General features: G+C 43.4%; 1 protein-coding gene across 1 annotated transcript in view; it reads right to left on the bottom strand.

The window, feature by feature from the left end:
• The window catches only part of LOC106591265 (ras-specific guanine nucleotide-releasing factor 2), a 66,077-nt gene extending 49,665 nt beyond the window's left edge, over nucleotides 1-16,412 (bottom strand). The window contains exons 1-3 of the mRNA XM_045711557.1: nucleotides 16,307-16,412; nucleotides 2,871-2,978; nucleotides 2,672-2,778 (exon numbers count right to left, since the gene is read on the bottom strand). Of these exons, the coding sequence (XP_045567513.1) occupies nucleotides 2,672-2,778; nucleotides 2,871-2,978; nucleotides 16,307-16,412 (321 nt within the window). The remainder of the gene's footprint in view (nucleotides 1-2,671; nucleotides 2,779-2,870; nucleotides 2,979-16,306) is intronic.
• Between the last annotated feature and the right edge of the window lie 933 nt (nucleotides 16,413-17,345).

Below are 17,345 nucleotides of genomic sequence, written 5' to 3'. Positions count from 1 at the left end.
CCATAATGATGAAGCAAAAACAGATTTTTAGAAACGTTTACAAATTTATTACAAATAAAAAACACAAATACCTAATTTACATAAGTATTCAGACCCTTTGCTATGAGACTCCAAATTTAGCTCAGGTGCATCCTGTTTCCATTTATCATCCTTGAGATGTTATGACAACTTGATTGGAGTCCACCTGTGGTAAATTAAATTAATTGGACTTGACTTGGAAAGGCACACATCTGTCTATATAAGTTCCCACAGTTGACAGTACATATCAGAGCAAAAACCGAGTAATGAGGTCGAAGGAATTGTCTGAGAATTCGGGGGAGAAGGGCATTGGTCAGGGAGGTGACCAAGAACCAGATGGTCACTCTGACAGAGCTCTAAAGTTCCTCTGTGGAGAGGGGAGAACCTTCCAGAAGGACAACCATCTCTGCAACACTTCAAAAATCAGGACTTCATGGTAGAGTGGCCAGACGGAAGCCACTCCTCAGTAAAAGGCACACGACAGCACGCTTGGAGTTTGCCAAAAGGCACCTAAAGGACTCTGAGACCATGAGAAACAAGATTCTCTGGTCTGATGAAGTCAAGATGGAACTCTTTGGCCTGAAAGCCAAGCGCCACGTCTGGAGGAAACCTGGCACTCTCCCTACGGTGAAGCATGGTGGTAGCAGCATCGTGCTGTGGGGATGTTTTCCAGCGGCAGGGACTGAGAGACTAGTCAGGATTGAGGGAAAAATAAACGGAGCAAAGTACAGAGAGATCCTTGATGAAAACCTGTTCCAGAGCGCTCAGGACCTCAGACTGGGGCAAAGGTTCACCTTCCAACAGGACAACGACCCTAAGCACGCAGCCAAGACAACACAGGAGTGGCTTCGGGACAAGTCTCTGAATGTCCTTTAGTGGCCCAGACAGGACCCAGACTTGAACCTGATCAAACATCTCTGGAGAGACCTGAAAATAGCTGTGCAGCAATGCTCCCCATCCAACCTGATAGAGCTTGAGAGGATCTGCAGAGAGGAATGGGAGAAACTCCCCAAATACAGGTGTGCCAAGGTTGTACAGTGGCTTGCAAAAGTATTCACCCCCCTTCCTTGGCATTTTTCCTATGTTGTTGCCTTACAACCTGGAATTAAAATTGATTTTGGATGGGTTCCGCTGGTGTACAGCAATCTTCAAGTCATACTCAATTGGATTGAGGTCTGGGCTTTGACTAGGCCATTCCAAGACATTTAAATGTTTCCCCATAAACCACTTGAGTGTTGCTTAGGGTCATTGTCCTGCTGGAAGGTGAACCACCATCCCAGTCTCAAATCTCTGGAAGACTGAAACAGGTTTCCCTGAAGAATTTCCCTGTATTTAGCGGCATCCATCATTCCTTCAATTCTGACCAGTTTCCCAGTCCCTGCCGAGGAAAAACATCCCCACAGCATGATGCTGCCACCACCATGCTTCACTGTGGGGATGGTGCTCTCAGGGTGACGAGAGGTGTTGGGTTTGCGCCAGACATAGCATTTTCCTTGATGGCCAAAAAGCTCAATTTTGAAAGAAGAGTACCTTCATCCATATGTTTGGGGAGTCTCCCACATGCCTTTTGGCGAACACCAAACGTGTTTGCTTATTTTTTTCTTTAAGTAATGGCTTTTTTCTGGCCACTCTTCCGTAAAGCCCAGCTCTGTGGAGTGTACGGCTTAAAGTGGTCCTTTGGACGGATACTCCAATCTCCGCTGTGGATCTTTGCAGTTCCTTCAGGGTTATCTTTGGTCTCTTTGTTTCCTCTCTGATTAATGACCTCCTTGCATGGTCTGTGAGTTTTGGTGGGTGGCCCTCACTTGGCAGGTTTGTTGTGGTGCCATATTCTTTCCATTTTTTTATAATGGATTTAATGGTGCTCTGTGGGATGTTCAAAGTTTCAGATACTTTTTATAACACAACTCTGACCTGCACTTCTCCACAACTTTGACCCTGACCTGTTTGGAGAGCTCCTTGGTCTTCATAGTGCTGCTTGCTTGGTGTTGCCCCTTGCTTAGTGGTGTTGCAGACTCTGGGGCCTTTCAGAACAGGTGTTCCTATACTGAGATCATGTGACAGATCATGTGACACTTAGATTGCACACGGGTGGACTTTATTTAACGAATTATGTGACTTCTGAAGGTAATTGGTTGCACCATATCTTTTTTAGGGGCTTCATATAGCAAAGGGGGTGAATACATATGCACACAACACTTTGCTGTTTTTTATTTATTTTTGAAATACGTTATTTTCTTTCATTTCACTTCACCAATTTGGACTATTTTGTGTATGTCCACTACATGAAATTCAAATAAAAATCAATTTAAATTACAGGTTGCAATGAAACAAAATAGAAAAAAATGCCAAGGGGGTGAATACTTTTGCAAGGCACTGTAGTGTGATACCCAAAAAGTATCGAGGCTGTAATCGCTGCCAAAGATGCTTCAACAAAGTACTAAGTAAGGGGTCTGAATACTTATGTAAATGTGACATATATTTTTCGGGTGCAAACATTTATGAAACCAGTTTTTACTTTGTCATTATGGGGTATTATGTGTAGATTGATTATTTATTTTTATTTTTTTTTAATAAGGCTGAAACCTAACAAAATGTGTCAAGGGGTCTGAATACTTTCCAAAGGTACTGTACATACACAGTGTGTACAGACCTGGGAGTGTTTTGAGACCCAGTGTCGAAGTACGTTGAGGACTCTGTTAGTAGCAGCTCTTCTGATGATAAACTCCTTATCACATGTCCTCTCTGAGTTATTAAACACTGGTGGAGAGAGGAGAACAATTAGTGTGCTTGCTTGTGTGTGTGTGTGTGTGTGTGTGTGTGTGTGTGTGTGTGTGTGTGTGAATGTGTACCTGGGGGAGAGCCATGTCCTGCTGCAGCTGTAGCAATAGCAAAGGCTGAGGCAGGAGAAACAGAACAACGAGAGTTCTCCCCTGACTGAACTAGAGAGAGAAAGTGAAAGAGAGAGACAGAGAGAAAGAGAGAAATTATCCATTCACAAGCACACACAGCATTTCTACCTTGTGCTAACAGAATGTTAACGGTCCCAACATTTCTTTCACTGTCTGAGCCAATCTACACCATTCAGTCCAATACTGTCACCTTGTCTCAGCTGCCGTACATATGGGCTGCTTTAATGTCATCCAAACAGACTGTTGCATTAAGCTAAATCCAAGAAAAACTGTTACCAGTCTGACCAACACACACACACACACACACACACACACACACACACACACACACACACACACACACACCAGGTCTTTGTGGGCTGGACTTGGTGTCTCTGAGCTATGTGTTGACCTCGGCACCAGGGCCAAGGGTCTCTCTCCCTCTCTATGCCCCAGCTGAGTGGATTGCAGATGAGCAGGGCTCTGCCTTGTATGCTCCTCTGGCTCTGAAGCTCCAACCAGTGACTTGGACTTGTTTAAATTAGGTGTGAGTCACAGGGAAATAATCCTGTGTGAATCTGGCCTCACTAAACATTCACTCCACTGAGGATATGTACCACTGGAATGAAAGCTAACCCAAACACACTTCAGCCCACCTTGAACAAAAAAGGGAATCAGGTAATTAACTCTAAGACTTGTTAATGCAAAAACATATGCCTTACCTAAAAACACTTCAACATTTGACTATCCAGGGAAATAAAGATAAATGTGCCTTTATCCTGAAAATAAATTCAGATCAATGCAGACACAGACTTCTCCTTTTCTTTATTTTCCTGGGATAGTCACCTGTTGAAGTGTCCTTGGGTAAGGAATACTTTTTTAAATATATACCGCTGCTTTTCTCCTTACTTACTGGACTACAGTGGAGCTGATGAAAGAGGAAAGGAGAGAAGGAGGAAGGAAAGAGGAGAGTGGAGGAGAGGAGAGAGGGATTTTGAGAATACATGACAGAGGGAATGGGAATGAGGAGATTTGTATTTGTATTTATTCTGGATCCCCATTAGCTGCTGCCAAGCAGGGTCCAGCCAAGTTAAGGCAGTTATACATTTGAAAAACATTACAATACATTCATAACAGATTTCACAACATATTAAGTGTGTGCCCTCAGGCCTCTACTCTACTACCACTTATCTATAACACAAAATCCATGTGTACATGTGTCTATAGTGTGTATGTCATTGTGTGTTTGTATGAATTTGTCCATGTTTGTGTTATTTCACAGTCCCTGCTGTTCCATAAGGTGTATTTTTATATGTTTTTAAAATCAAATTTTACTGCTGGCATGAGTTACTTTGATGTGGAAAAGAGTTCGATGTAGTCATGGCTCTATGTAGGACTGTGTGTCTCCCATTGTCTGTTCTGGACTTGGGGACTGTGAAGAGACCTCTGGTGGCATGTCTTGTGGGGTATGCATGTGTGTCTGAGCTGTGTGCCATTAGTTCAAACAGACAGCTCAGTGCATTCAACATGTCAATACCTCTCACAAATACAAGTAGTGATGAAGTCAATCTCTCCTCAACTTTCAGCCAGGAGAGATTGACATGTATATCATTAATGTTAGCTCTCTGTGTACATCCAAGGGCCAACCTTACTGCCCTGTTCACAAGGCAGGCAATAAACTTGACCTCATCTTTACTAGATGCTGTTCTTCCACTAATCTCATTGCAACTCCCCTCCAAGTCTCCGACCACTACCTTGTATCCTTTTCCCTCTCGCTCTCATCCAACACTTCTCACTCTGCCCCTACTAGGATGGTATTGCGCCGTCCCAACCTTCGCTCTCTCTCTCCCGCTACTCTCTCCTATTCCATCCTATCATCTCTTCCCTCTGCTCAAACCTTCTCCAACCTATCTCCTGATTCTGCCTCCTCAACCCTCCTCTCCTCCCTTTCTGCATCCTTTGACTCTCTATGTCCCCTATCCTCCAGGCCGGCTCGGTCCTCCCCTCCTGCTCCGTGGCTCGACGACTCATTGCGAGCTCACAGAACAGGGCTCCGGGCAGCCGAGCGGAAATGGAGGAAGACTCGCCTCCCTGCGGACCTGGCATCCTTTCACTCCCTCCTCTCTACATTTTCCTCTTCTGTCTCTGCTGCTAAAGCCACTTTCTACCACTCTAAATTCCAAGCAACTGCCTCTAACCCTAGGAAGCTCTTTGCCACCTTCTCCTCCCTCCTGAATCCTCCTCCCCCTCCCCCCTCCTCCCTCTCTGCGGATGACTTCGTCAACCACTTTGAAAAGAAGGTCGACGACATCCGATCCTCGTTTGCTAAGTCAAACGACACCGCTGGTCCTGCTCACACTGCCCTACCCCGTGCTTTGACCTCTTTCTCCCCTCTCTCTCCAGATGAAATCTCGCGTCATGTGACGGCCGGCCGCCCAACAACCTGCCCGCTTGACCCTATCCCCTCCTCTCTTCTCCAGACCATTTCCGGAGACTTCTCCCTTACCTCACCTCGCTCATCAACTCATCCTTGACCGCTTGCTACGTCCCTTCCGTCTTCAAGAGAGCGAGAGTTGCACCCCTTCTGAAAAAACCTACACTCGATCCCTCCGATGTCAACAACTACAGACCAGTATCCCTTCTTTCTTTTCTCTCCAAAACTCTCCTTGGCCAGCTCTCCTGCTATCTCTCTCAGAATGACCTTCTTGATCCAAATCAGTCAGGTTTCAAGACTGGTCATTCAACTGAGAGTGCTCTTCTCTGTGTCACGGAGGCTCGCCGCACTGCTAAAGCTAACTCTCTCTCCTCTGCTCTCATCCTTCTAGACCTATCTGCTGCCTTTGATACTGTGAAGCATCAGATCCTCCTCTCCACCCTCTCCGAGTTGGGCATCTCCGGCGCGGCCCACGCTTGGATTGCGTCCTACCTGACAGGTTGCTCCTACCAGGTGGCGTGGCGAGAATCTGTCTTCGCACCACGTGCTCTCACCACTGGTGTCCCCCAGGGCTCTGTTCTAGGCCCTCTCCTATTCTCGCTATACACCAAGTCACTTGGCTCTGTCATATCCTCACATGGTCTCTCCTGTTATTGCTATGCAGACGACACACAATTAATCTTCTCCTTTCCCCCTTCTGATAACCAGGTGGCGAATCGCATCTCTGCAGGTCTGGCAGACATATCAGTGTGGATGACGGATCACCACCTCAAGCTGAACCTCGGCAAGACGGAGCTGCTCTTCCTCCCGGGGAAGGACTGCCCGTTCCATGATCTCGCCATCACGGTTGACAACTCCATTGTGTCCTCCTCCCAGAGCGCTAAGAACCTTGGCGTGACCCTGGACAACACCCTGTCGTTCTCCACTAACATCAAGGTGGTGACCCGATCCTGTAGGTTCATGCTCTACAACATTCGAAGAGTACGACCCTGCCTCACACAGGAAGCGGCGCAGGTCCTAATCCAGGCACTTGTCATCTCCCGTCTGGATTACTGCAACTCGCTGTTGGCTGGGCTCCCTGCCTGTGCCATTAAACCCCTAAAACTCATCCAGAACGCCGCAGCCCGTCTGGTGTTCAACCTTCCCAAGTTCTCTCACGTCACCCCGCTCCTCCGCTCTCTCCACTGGCTTCCAGTTGAAGCTCGCATCCGCTACAAGACCATGGTGCTTGCCTACGGAGCTGTGAGGGGAACGGCATCTCCGTACCTTCAGGCTCTGATCAGGCCCTACACCCAAACAAGGGCACTGCGTTCATCCACCTCTGGCCTGCTCGCCTCCCTACCTCTGAGGAAGCACAGTTCCCGCTCAGCCCAGTCAAAACTGTTTGCTGCTCTGGCACCCCAATGGTGGAACAAGCTCCCTCACGACGCCAGGACAGCGGAGTCAATCACCACCTTCCGGAGACACCTGAAACCCCACCTCTTTAAGGAATACCTAGGATAGGATAAAGTAATCCTTCTAACCCCCCCCCCTTAAAAGATTTAGATGCACTATTGTAAAGTGGTTGTTCCACTGGATATCATAAGGTGAATGCACCAATTTGTAAGTCGCTCTGGATAAGAGCGTCTGCTAAATGACTTAAATGTAAATGTAATGTAAATGTTCTGAGCCATTGCAATTTTCCTAAGTCCCTCTTTGTCGAGCCTGACCACACGACTGAACAGCAGTCCAGGTGCGACAAAACTACTGCCTGTAGGACCTGCCTTGTTGATAGTGCTGTTAAGAATGCAGAGCAGCGCTTTATTATAGACAGACTTCTCCCCATCCTAGCTACTGTTGTACACCAGAAATTGGCAGAAAGTGTTTGTATTTTCTAGTTTATTTGAAAATACCACCTTTTCAAATACTCAGTATTCAAATACAGTTTATATAGGAGTTTCAACTAAAAGGCAACTATTTTCTTTGAGACTACAGGTCTCAAACAACCAATTAATATTTGAAAGTTTTTGAATATACAATATTAGTCAAAAGACACTCCTACTCATTCAGGGGGTTTTCTTTACTTTTACTATTTTCTACATTGTAGAATAATAGTGAAGACATTAACTATGAAATAACACATATGGAATCAAGTAGTAACCAAAAAAGTGTGAAACAATTTTATATATTTTATATTTTAGATTCTTCAAAGTAGCTACCCTTCGCCTTGACAGCTTTGCACACTCTTGGTATTCTCTTAACCAGCTTCAACTGGAATGCTTTTCCAACAGTCTTGAAGGAGTTCCCACATGCTGAGCACTTGTTGGCTGATTTTCCTCCACTCTGCGGTCTAAATCATCCCAAACCATCTCAATTGGGTTGAGGTCGGGCGATTGTGGAGGCCAGGCCATCTGATGCAGCACTCCATCACTGTCCTTCTTGGTCAAATAGCCCTTACACAGCCTGGAGATGTGTTGGGTCATTGTCCTGTTGAAATACAAATGATAGTCCCACTTAGCGCAAACCAGATGGGATGGCGTTTTGCTGCAGAATGTTGTGGTAGCCATGCTTGTTAAGTGTGCCTTGAATTCGAAATAAATCACAGATAGTGTCACCAGCAAAGCACCCCCACACATCACACCTCCATGCTTCACGGTGGGAACCACACATGCGGAGATCATCCGTTCACCTACTCTGCATCTCACAAAGCCAGGGCGGTTTGAACCAAAAATCGGAAATGTGGACTCATCAGAAGAAAGAACAAATTTCCATCGGTCTAATGTTCATTGCTCGTGTTTCTTGGACCAAGCAAGTCTCTTATTCTCATTGATGTCCTTTAGTAGTGGTTTCTTTGCAGCAATTGGACAATGATGGTCTGATTCACGCAGTCTCCTCTGAACATTTGATGTTGAGATGTGTCTGTTACTTGGTCTCTGTGAAGCATTTATTTGGCCTGCAATTTCTGAGGCTGGTAACGCTAATGAACTTATCCTCTGCAGAAGAGGTAACTCTGGGTCTGTGAGAACTAGTTTCATCATAGAGCTTGATGGTTGTTGCAACTGCACTTGAAGAAACTTTGAAAGTTCTTGAGATTTTCCAGATTGACTGACCTTCATGTCTTAAAGTAATGATGGACTGTCATTTCCCTTTGCTAATTTGAGCTGTTCTTGCCATAATATGGACTTGGTCTTTTACCAGATAGGTCTATTTTCTATATACCACCCCTTCCTTGTCACAACACAGCTGATTGGCTCAAACGCATTAAAAGAAGGAAAGAAATTCCACAAATGAACTATTAACAAGGCACAGCTGTTAATTGAAATGCATTCTAGGTGAGCACCTCATCAAATTGTATTTGTCACATGCACTGAATAAAACAGGTGTAGACCTTACAGTGAAATGCTTACTTACAAGCCCTTAACCAACAATGCAGTTTTAAGAAAATATCTAAAAAAAGTAAAAGATAAAAGTAACAAATAATTAAAGAGCATCAGTAAAATAACAGGCTATATAAAAGGGGTACCGGTACAGAGTCAATGAGTCACCGGTGTTGAGGTAATTGAGGTAATATGTACATGTAGGTAGAGTTATTAAAGTGACTATGCGTAAATAATAACAGAGAGTAGCAGCAGCGTAGAAGGGGGGGGGGAATGCAAATAGTCTGCATAGCCATTTGATTAGATGTTCAGGAGTCTTATGGCTTAGGGGTAGGAGCTGTTAAGAAGCCTCTTGGACCTAGACTTAGCACTCCGGTAGTGCTTGCCATGCGGTAGCAGAGAGAACAGTCTATGACTAGGGTGGCTGGAGTCTTTCACAATTTTTAGGGCCTTCCTACACGCCTGGTATAGAGGTCCTGGATGGCAGGAAGCTTGGCCCCGGTGATGTACTGGGCCGTATGCACTACCCTCTGTAGTGCCTTGCGGTCGGAGGCCGAGCAGTTGTCTTACCAGGCAGTGATTTAACCCATCAGGATGGTCTCGATGATGCAGCTGTAAAACCTTTTGAGGATCTGAGGACCCATGCCAAATATTTTCAGTCTCCTGAGGGGAATAGGTTTTGTCGTGCCCTCTTCACGACTGTCTTGCTGTGCTTGGACTGTCTTGCTGTGCTTGGACTATGTTAGATTGTTGGTGATGTGGATGCCAAGGAACTTGAAGCTCTCAACCTGCTCCACTACAGCCCTGTCGCCGAAAATCGTGGCATGCTCAGTCCTCCTTTTCCTGTAGTCCACAATCAACTCCTTTGTCTTGATCAAGTTGAGGGAGAGGTTGTTGTCCTTGCACCACATGGTCAGGTCTCTGACCTCCTCCTGTCAGAGCAGCTCACAGATCACTGCACCTGAGCATAGCTCATCTGTAAATAGCCCATCCAATCTACCTCATCCCCATACTGTATTAATTTATCTTGTTCCTTTGCACCCCAGTATCTCAACTTGCACATTCATCCTCTGCACGCACATCCTACCAATCCAGTGTTTATTTGCTATATTGTAATTACTTTGCCACCATGGCCTATTTATTGCCTTACCTCTCTTATCCTACCTCATTTGCACATGCTGTATATAGATTTTCTTACTGTATTATTGATTGTATATTTGTTTATTCCATGTGTAACTCTGTGTTGTTGTATATGTCGAAGTGCTTTGCTTTATCTTGGCCAGGTCGCAGTTGCAAATGAGAACTTGTTCTCAACTAGCCTACCTGGTTAACCTGTTGGGGATAGGGGGCAGTATTTGCACGGCCGGATAAAAAACGTACCCGATTTAATCTGGTTATTACTACTGCCCAGAAACTAGAATATGCATATAATTATTGGCTTTGGATAGAAAACACCCTAAAGTTTCTAAAACTGTTTGAATGGTGTCTGTGAGTATAACAGAACTCATATGGCAGGCAAAAACCTGAGAGATTCCTTAACAGGAAGTGCCTTCTCTGACCATTTCTTGGGCTTCTACACTCTCTTTATTGAAAACTGAGGATCTCTGCTGTAACGTGACACTTGCTACGGCTCCCATAGGCTCTCAGAAGGCGGCAAACCGGTGAATGATGTCTTTGCAGGCCCTGGCTGAAAAACATTTGCGCATTTGGATAGTGGTTGATCAGAGGACAATGAGACTGAGACGCGTGCACGAGGTGACACCATGTTTTTATTTTTTTTGTTTTTGAACTGAAACAGGGTTTCCCGGTCGGAATATTATCGCTTTTTTACGAGAAAAATTGCATAAAAATTGATTTTAAACAGCGGTTGACATGCTTCGAAGTACGGTAATGGAATATTTAGAATTTTTTTGTAACGAAACGCGTCGGGCGCGTCACCCTTCGTCACCCTTCGGATAGTGTCTTGAACGCACAAACAAAACAGAGGAAATTTGAACATAACTATGGATTATTTTGAACCAAACCAACATTTGTTATTGAAGTAGAAGTCCTGGGAGTGCATTCTGACGAAGAACAGCAAAGGTAATCACATTTTTCTTATAGTAAATCTGACTTTGGTGAGGGCTAAACTTGGTGGGGTTCAAAATAGCTAGCCATGATGGCTGGGCTATCTACTCAGAATATTGCAAAATGTGCTTTTACCGAAAAGCTATTTTAAAATCGGACATAGCGATTGCATAAAGGAGTTCTGTATCTATAATTCTTAAAATAATTATGTTTTTTGTGAACGTTTATCGTGAGTAATTTAGTAAATTCACCGGAAGTGTTCGGTGGGAATGCTAGTTCTGAAAATCACATGCTAATGTAAAAAGCTGGTTTTTGATATAAATATGAACTTGATTGAACAAAACATGCATGTATTGTACTCTGTTGACATAATCTAATGTTTTGCTTTCGTTGTAAAGCCTTTTTGAAATCGGACAGTGTGGTTAGATTAACCTCTTACATCTAGACGTTCCGCTAGCGGAACACCTGCTCCAATATCCAATGATAGGCGTGGCGCGAATTACAAATTCCTCAACTTCAATTTTTCAAACATATGACTATTTCACACCATTTTAAAGACAAGACTCTCCTTTATCTAACAACACTGTCCGATTTCAAAAAGGCTTTACAGCGAAAGCAAAACATTAGATTATGTCAGCAGAGTACCCAGCCAGAAATAATCAGACACCCATTTTTCAAGCGAGCATATAATGTCACAAAAAACAAAACCACAGCTAAATGCAGCACTAACCTTTGATGATCTTCATCAGATGACAGGCCTAGGACATTATGTTATCCTCTCTAGGCTAGGCGGGACGAATTCGTCCCACCTACGTAACAGCCACTGCTATCCTGTGGCGCGATTTTCAAAACCTTAAAAATCCTATTACTTCAATTTCTCAAACATATGACTATTTTACAGCCATTTAAAGACAAGACTCTCGTTAATCTAACCACACTGTCCGATTTCAAAAAGGCTTTACAACGAAAGAAAAACATTAGATTATGTCAGCAGAGTACCAAGCCAGAAATAATCAGACACCCATTTTTCAAGCCAGCATATAATGTCACCAAAACCCAGAAGACAGCTAAATGCAGCACTCACCTTTGATGATCTTCATCAGATGACAACCCTAGGACATTATGTTATACAATACATGCATGTTTTGTTCAATCAAGTTCATATTTATATCAAAAACCAGCTTTTTACATTAGCATGTGACGTTCAGAACTAGCATACCCCCGCAAACTTCCGGGGAATTCGCTAACATTTTACTAAATTACTCACGATAAACGTTCACAAAAAGCATAACAATTATTTTAAGAATTATAGATACAGACCTCCTCTATGCACTCGATATGTCCGATTTTAAAATAGCTTTTTGGTGAAAGCACATTTTGCAATATTCTAAGTACATAGCCCAGGCATCACGGGCTCGCTATTTAGACACCCGGCAAGTTTAGCACTCACCATAATCATATTTACTATTATAAAAGTTTCATTACCTTTTGTTGTCTTCGTCAGAATACACACCCAGGACTGCTACTTCAATAACAAATGTTGGTTTGGTCCAAAATAATCCATCGTTATATCCGAATAGCGGCGTTTTGTTCGTGCGTTCCAGACACTATCCGAAATAGTAAAGAAGTGTCACGCGCATGGCGCAATTCGTGACAATAAAATTCTAAGTATTCCATTACCGTACTTCGAAGCATGTCAACCGCTGTTTAAAATCAATTTTTACGACATTTTTCTCGTAGAAAAGCGATAATATTCCGACAGGGAATCTCCTTTTCGGCAAACAGAGGAAAAAATCCCAAAGGCGGGGGCGGTCGGGGTCATGCGCATAAGCTAGTGTCTCTTGATCGGCCACTTGAGAAAGGCGATAATGTGTTTCAGCCTGGGGCTGGAATGACGACATTCTGTTTTTTCCCGGGCTCTGAGCGCCTATGGACGACGTGGGAAGTGTCACGTTAGAGCAGAGATCCTTAGTAAATGATAGAGATGGAAAAGAAGTTCAACAAATGGTCAGACAGGCCACTTCCTGTAAAGGAATCTCTCAGGTTTTGACCTGCCATTTGAGTTCTGTTATACTCACAGACACCATTCAAACAGTTTTAGAAAATTTAGGGTGTTTTCTATCCATATGTAATAAGTATATGCATATTCTAGTTACTGGGTAGGAGTGGTAACCAGATTAAATCGGGTATGTTTTTTATCCAGCCGTGTCAATGCTGCCCCCTAGCCCTAACAGGTTATACAATACATGCATGTTTTGTTCAATCAAGTTCATATTTATATCAAAAACCAGCTTTTTACATTAGCATGTGACGTTCAGAACTAGCATTCCCACCGAACACTTCCGGTGAATTTCCTAAATTACTCACGATAAACGTTCACAAAAAACATAACAATTATTTTAAGAATTATAGATACAGAACTCCTTTATGCACTCGCTATGTCCGATTTTAAAATAGGTTTTCGGTGAAAGCACATTTTGCAATATTCTGAGTAGATGGCACGCCATCACAGGCTAGCTATTTTGACACCCACCAAGTTTGACCCTCACCAAACTCCGATTTACTATTAGAAAAGTTTGATTACCTTTCCTGTTCTTCGTCAGAATGCACTCCCAGGACTTCTACTTCAATAACAAATGTTGGTTTGGTTCAAAATAATCCATAGTTATATCCAAATAGCGGCGTTTTGTTTGTGCGTTCAAGACACTATCCAAGGGTGACGAAGGGTTACGCGCCCGACGCGTTTCGTGACAAAAAAATTCTAAATATTCCATTACCGTACTTCGAAGCATGTCAACCGCTGTTTAAAATCAATTTTTATGCTATTTTTCTCGTAAAAAAGCGATAATATTCCGACCGGGAGTCGTTGTTTACGTTCAAAGATGTAAGAATAAAAACATGGGGTCGCCTCGTGCACGCGCCTCAGTCTCATAGTACTCTGACCGACCACTATCCAAACGCGCTAATGTTTTTCAGCCAGGGCCTGCAAAGCCACCATTCACCTTTTTGCCGCCTTCTGAGAGCCTATGGGAGCCGTAGGAAGTGTCACGTAACAGCAGAGATCCCTTGTTTTGGATAGAGATGATCAAGAAGGCCAAGAAATGGTCAGACAGGGTACTTCCTGTACAGAATCTTCTCAGGTTTTGGCCTGCCAAATGAGTTCTGTTATACTCACAGACACCATTCAAACAGTTTTAGAAACTTTGGAGTGTTTTCTATCCAAAGCTAATAATTATATGCATATTCTAGTTTCTGGGCAGGAGTAATAATCAGATTAAATCGGGTACGTTTTTTATCCGGCCGTGAAAATACTGCCCCCTATCCAAAACAGTTTAACGAGAGTCTTGTCTTTAATATGGTGTAAAATAGTCTGAGAAATGTTTGAGAAATTGAAGTAATAGCATTTCTAAGGTATTTGAATAACTCGCCACGGGATTCCACTGTCCCACATACCCTAGAGAGGTTAAATAAAGGTGAAATATATATTTTTAAATAGACTATCTCATCATTGTCGGTGATCAGGCCTACCGCTGTTGTGTCATCGGCGAACTTAATGTGGGTGTTGGAGATGTGCCTGGCCGTGCAGTCATGAGTGAACAGGGAGTACAGGAAGGGACTGAACACACAGCCCTGCGGGGTCCCTGTGTTGAGGATCAGTGTGGTAGATGTGTTGTTACCTACCCTTCCCACCTGGGGGCAGCCCATCAGGAAGTCCAGGATCAAGTTGCTGAGGGAGGTGTTTAGTCCCAGGGTCCTTAGCTTAGTGATGAGCTTTGAGGGCACTATCGTGTTGAATGCTATACTATAGTCAATGACTAGCATTCTCACGTAGGTGTCCTTTTGTCCAGGTGGGATAGAGCAGTGTGCAGTGTTATGGCGATTGAATCATCTGTGGACCTATTGGGGTTGTAAGCAAATTGAAGTGGGTCTACAGTCGTGGCCAAAGGTTTTGAGAATGCCACAAATATTAATTTCCACAAAGTTTTCTGCTTCAGTGTCTTTAGATATTTTTGTCAGATGTTACTATGGAATACTGAAGTATAATTACAAGCATTTCATAAGTGTCAAAGGCTTTTATTGACAATTACATGAAGTTGATGCAAAGTAGGTAACAACACATCTGCAAAGCTGATCCTCAACACGGGGGCCCCTCAGGGTTGCGTGCTCAGTCCCCTCCTGTACTCCCTCTTCACCCATGACTGCATGGCCAGGCACGACTCCAACACCATCATTAAGTTTGCCAATGACAAAGCAGTGGTAGGCCTGATCACCGACAACAATGAGACAGCCTATAGGGAGGAGGTCAGAGACCTGGTCGTGTGGTGCCAGGACACTAACCTCTCCCTCAACGTGATCAAGAGAAAGGAGATGATTGTGGACTACAGGAGAAGGAGGACCGAGCACGCCCCCATTCTCATCAACAGGGCTGTAGTGGAGCAGGTTGAGAGCTTCAAGTTCCTTGGTGTCCACATCACCAACAAACTATCATGGTCCAAACACATCGGTACCGGAGCGCCAAGTCTAGGTCCTAAAGGTTTCTTATCAGCTTCTACCCCTAAGCCATAAGACTTCTGAACAGCTAATCAAATGGCTACCCCCCCTTTACGTTGTTGTTACTCTCTGGTTATTATCTATACATAGTCACTTTAACTCTATCTACATCTACATATTACCTCAATTGCCTCGACTAACCTGTGCCCCCACACATTGACTCTGTACCGGTACCCCCTGTATACAGCCTTGCTAATGTTATTTTACAGCTGCTCTGGTAAAGCCCTTAAACAACAATGCACTTCTAAGAAAAATAAGAAATAGATAAGTAAAACATTTAAATAAAAAAACAAATGGTTAAAGATCAGCAGTAAAATACCAGTAAGCATTTCACTGTAGGGTTGTACATGTGCACATGTGACAAAATTTGATTTGATACTCATCTGTACAAAATATAATCGGTTTGAATTTATTATGTACACATCTGGGGAAATAGACATTCAGGAGAATTGGGCGGCAGGTAGCCTAGTGGTTAGTGTTGGGCCTGTAACCAAAGTTTGGTGGATAAAATCCCCAAGCTGACAAGGAAAAAATCTGTCGTTCTTCCCCCGAACAAGGCAGTTAACCCACTGTTCCTAGGCCATTATTGTGAATAGGAATTTGTTCCTAACTGATTTGCCTAGTTAAATAAAGGTTAAATATAGAATGTTCAAAAAAGTATTGTGTAGATCAAATATGACTGTCATATAGAATGGAATAGTATAGGAGATTGTGTTTGCTATTTATTCTATTTCTATCTTCAACATACAGTTCCAGATACAGCCCTGCCATTAGTTGAAGGCAGCAAATCCAATAGTTTCCGAACAATAATCCCTTTCTGAGAACTGTATTCAAATAGTTAAAAACGTTGTCATCTTTGGGGATCTGTATTCAAATAGTTAACTATTTGTCCCCCCCAAATAAATAGTTACTTTCCACGAAGCACAGTTTAACCTGTAGTTGTCGCAGGTCTGACACACAAACACGCACACACACGCACACACATTTACCTCCAGGCTGTCTGTAGCGGAAGTGTCGTGGGGTGGAGGGGGAGCGGCAGGGAGAGACTTCTCCTGATTCGCTGTTCTGAGGCGACTCTGGGATGAACTTGTCCATTGAGACAGACTCCAAGACAGCTAAGCAGAAAATGACACACTATTATCAATCACACAATGGCAACAACAACGGCTTCATATAGAACAGTGAGTCCTCATGCTTGGCTGGTCTAGCGGTAATGCTGCAGCCTCCAGCACACACGTCTACAGTGACGGCATAGGTTTGAATCTGGCATAATGCCCTTTGTCACAATGTGTGTCGTTCCTCACTGTCATCCTCTATCTCAGTTAAATAAAATCAGAAAATACCTTTTAAAAACAGAAAAGTGAATCCTTCACTCACACACACTCTCTCACACAGATAAATACTTGGGGTACACGAGGAAAATGTAGGGGGGGCCCTCAACAGCATTTTGACACCGAATCACAAAGTCTTCCCTATAACTGTCTTCATAGACTCAGAGGACTACAGAGCCACTTTAGATTAATAGCCTGCACTGTGTGTGCGTGTGTGTGTGTGTGCAGTGTCCGCCCAGCCAATAAGTGATATGCTTAGGAGTGTCAAAATGATTGACACGTCTAAAGATTTGTATAAATAAAGTAGTCAAAAGTTTTGTATTTGATCCCATATTCCTGGCACGCATTGACTACATCAAGTTTCTAACTCTAAAAACTTATTGGATGCATTTGCAGTAAATTTTGGTTGTGTTTCAGATTATTTCTTTATTTTATAATGTTCTGCCCAATAGAAATGTATGGTTAATAATGTATTGTGTCATTTTGGAGTAAATTTTATTATAAATTAGAACATGAGAAAAAAGGGAAACCTGCATGCTGCTCATGCTAGATTCACTGTTCTTTATTAAGCTTTACGTATCGAGGGGACTAGGAGCTACAGCAGGACGCGGTAATTAACCTATCCAAAAAAAGAACTCGCTGACGCTCAAGTCTCATTCTTATCTAAGGGCCTCTGTACAGACAAACCATTTGATAT

Source organism: Salmo salar, unplaced genomic scaffold (assembly GCF_905237065.1).
Source record: "Salmo salar unplaced genomic scaffold, Ssal_v3.1, whole genome shotgun sequence".
NCBI classification, from domain to species: Eukaryota; Metazoa; Chordata; class Actinopteri; order Salmoniformes; family Salmonidae; genus Salmo; species Salmo salar.
Note: the sequence above shows the minus strand (reverse complement) of the source record. Positions and strands in the feature narration are given on the sequence as shown.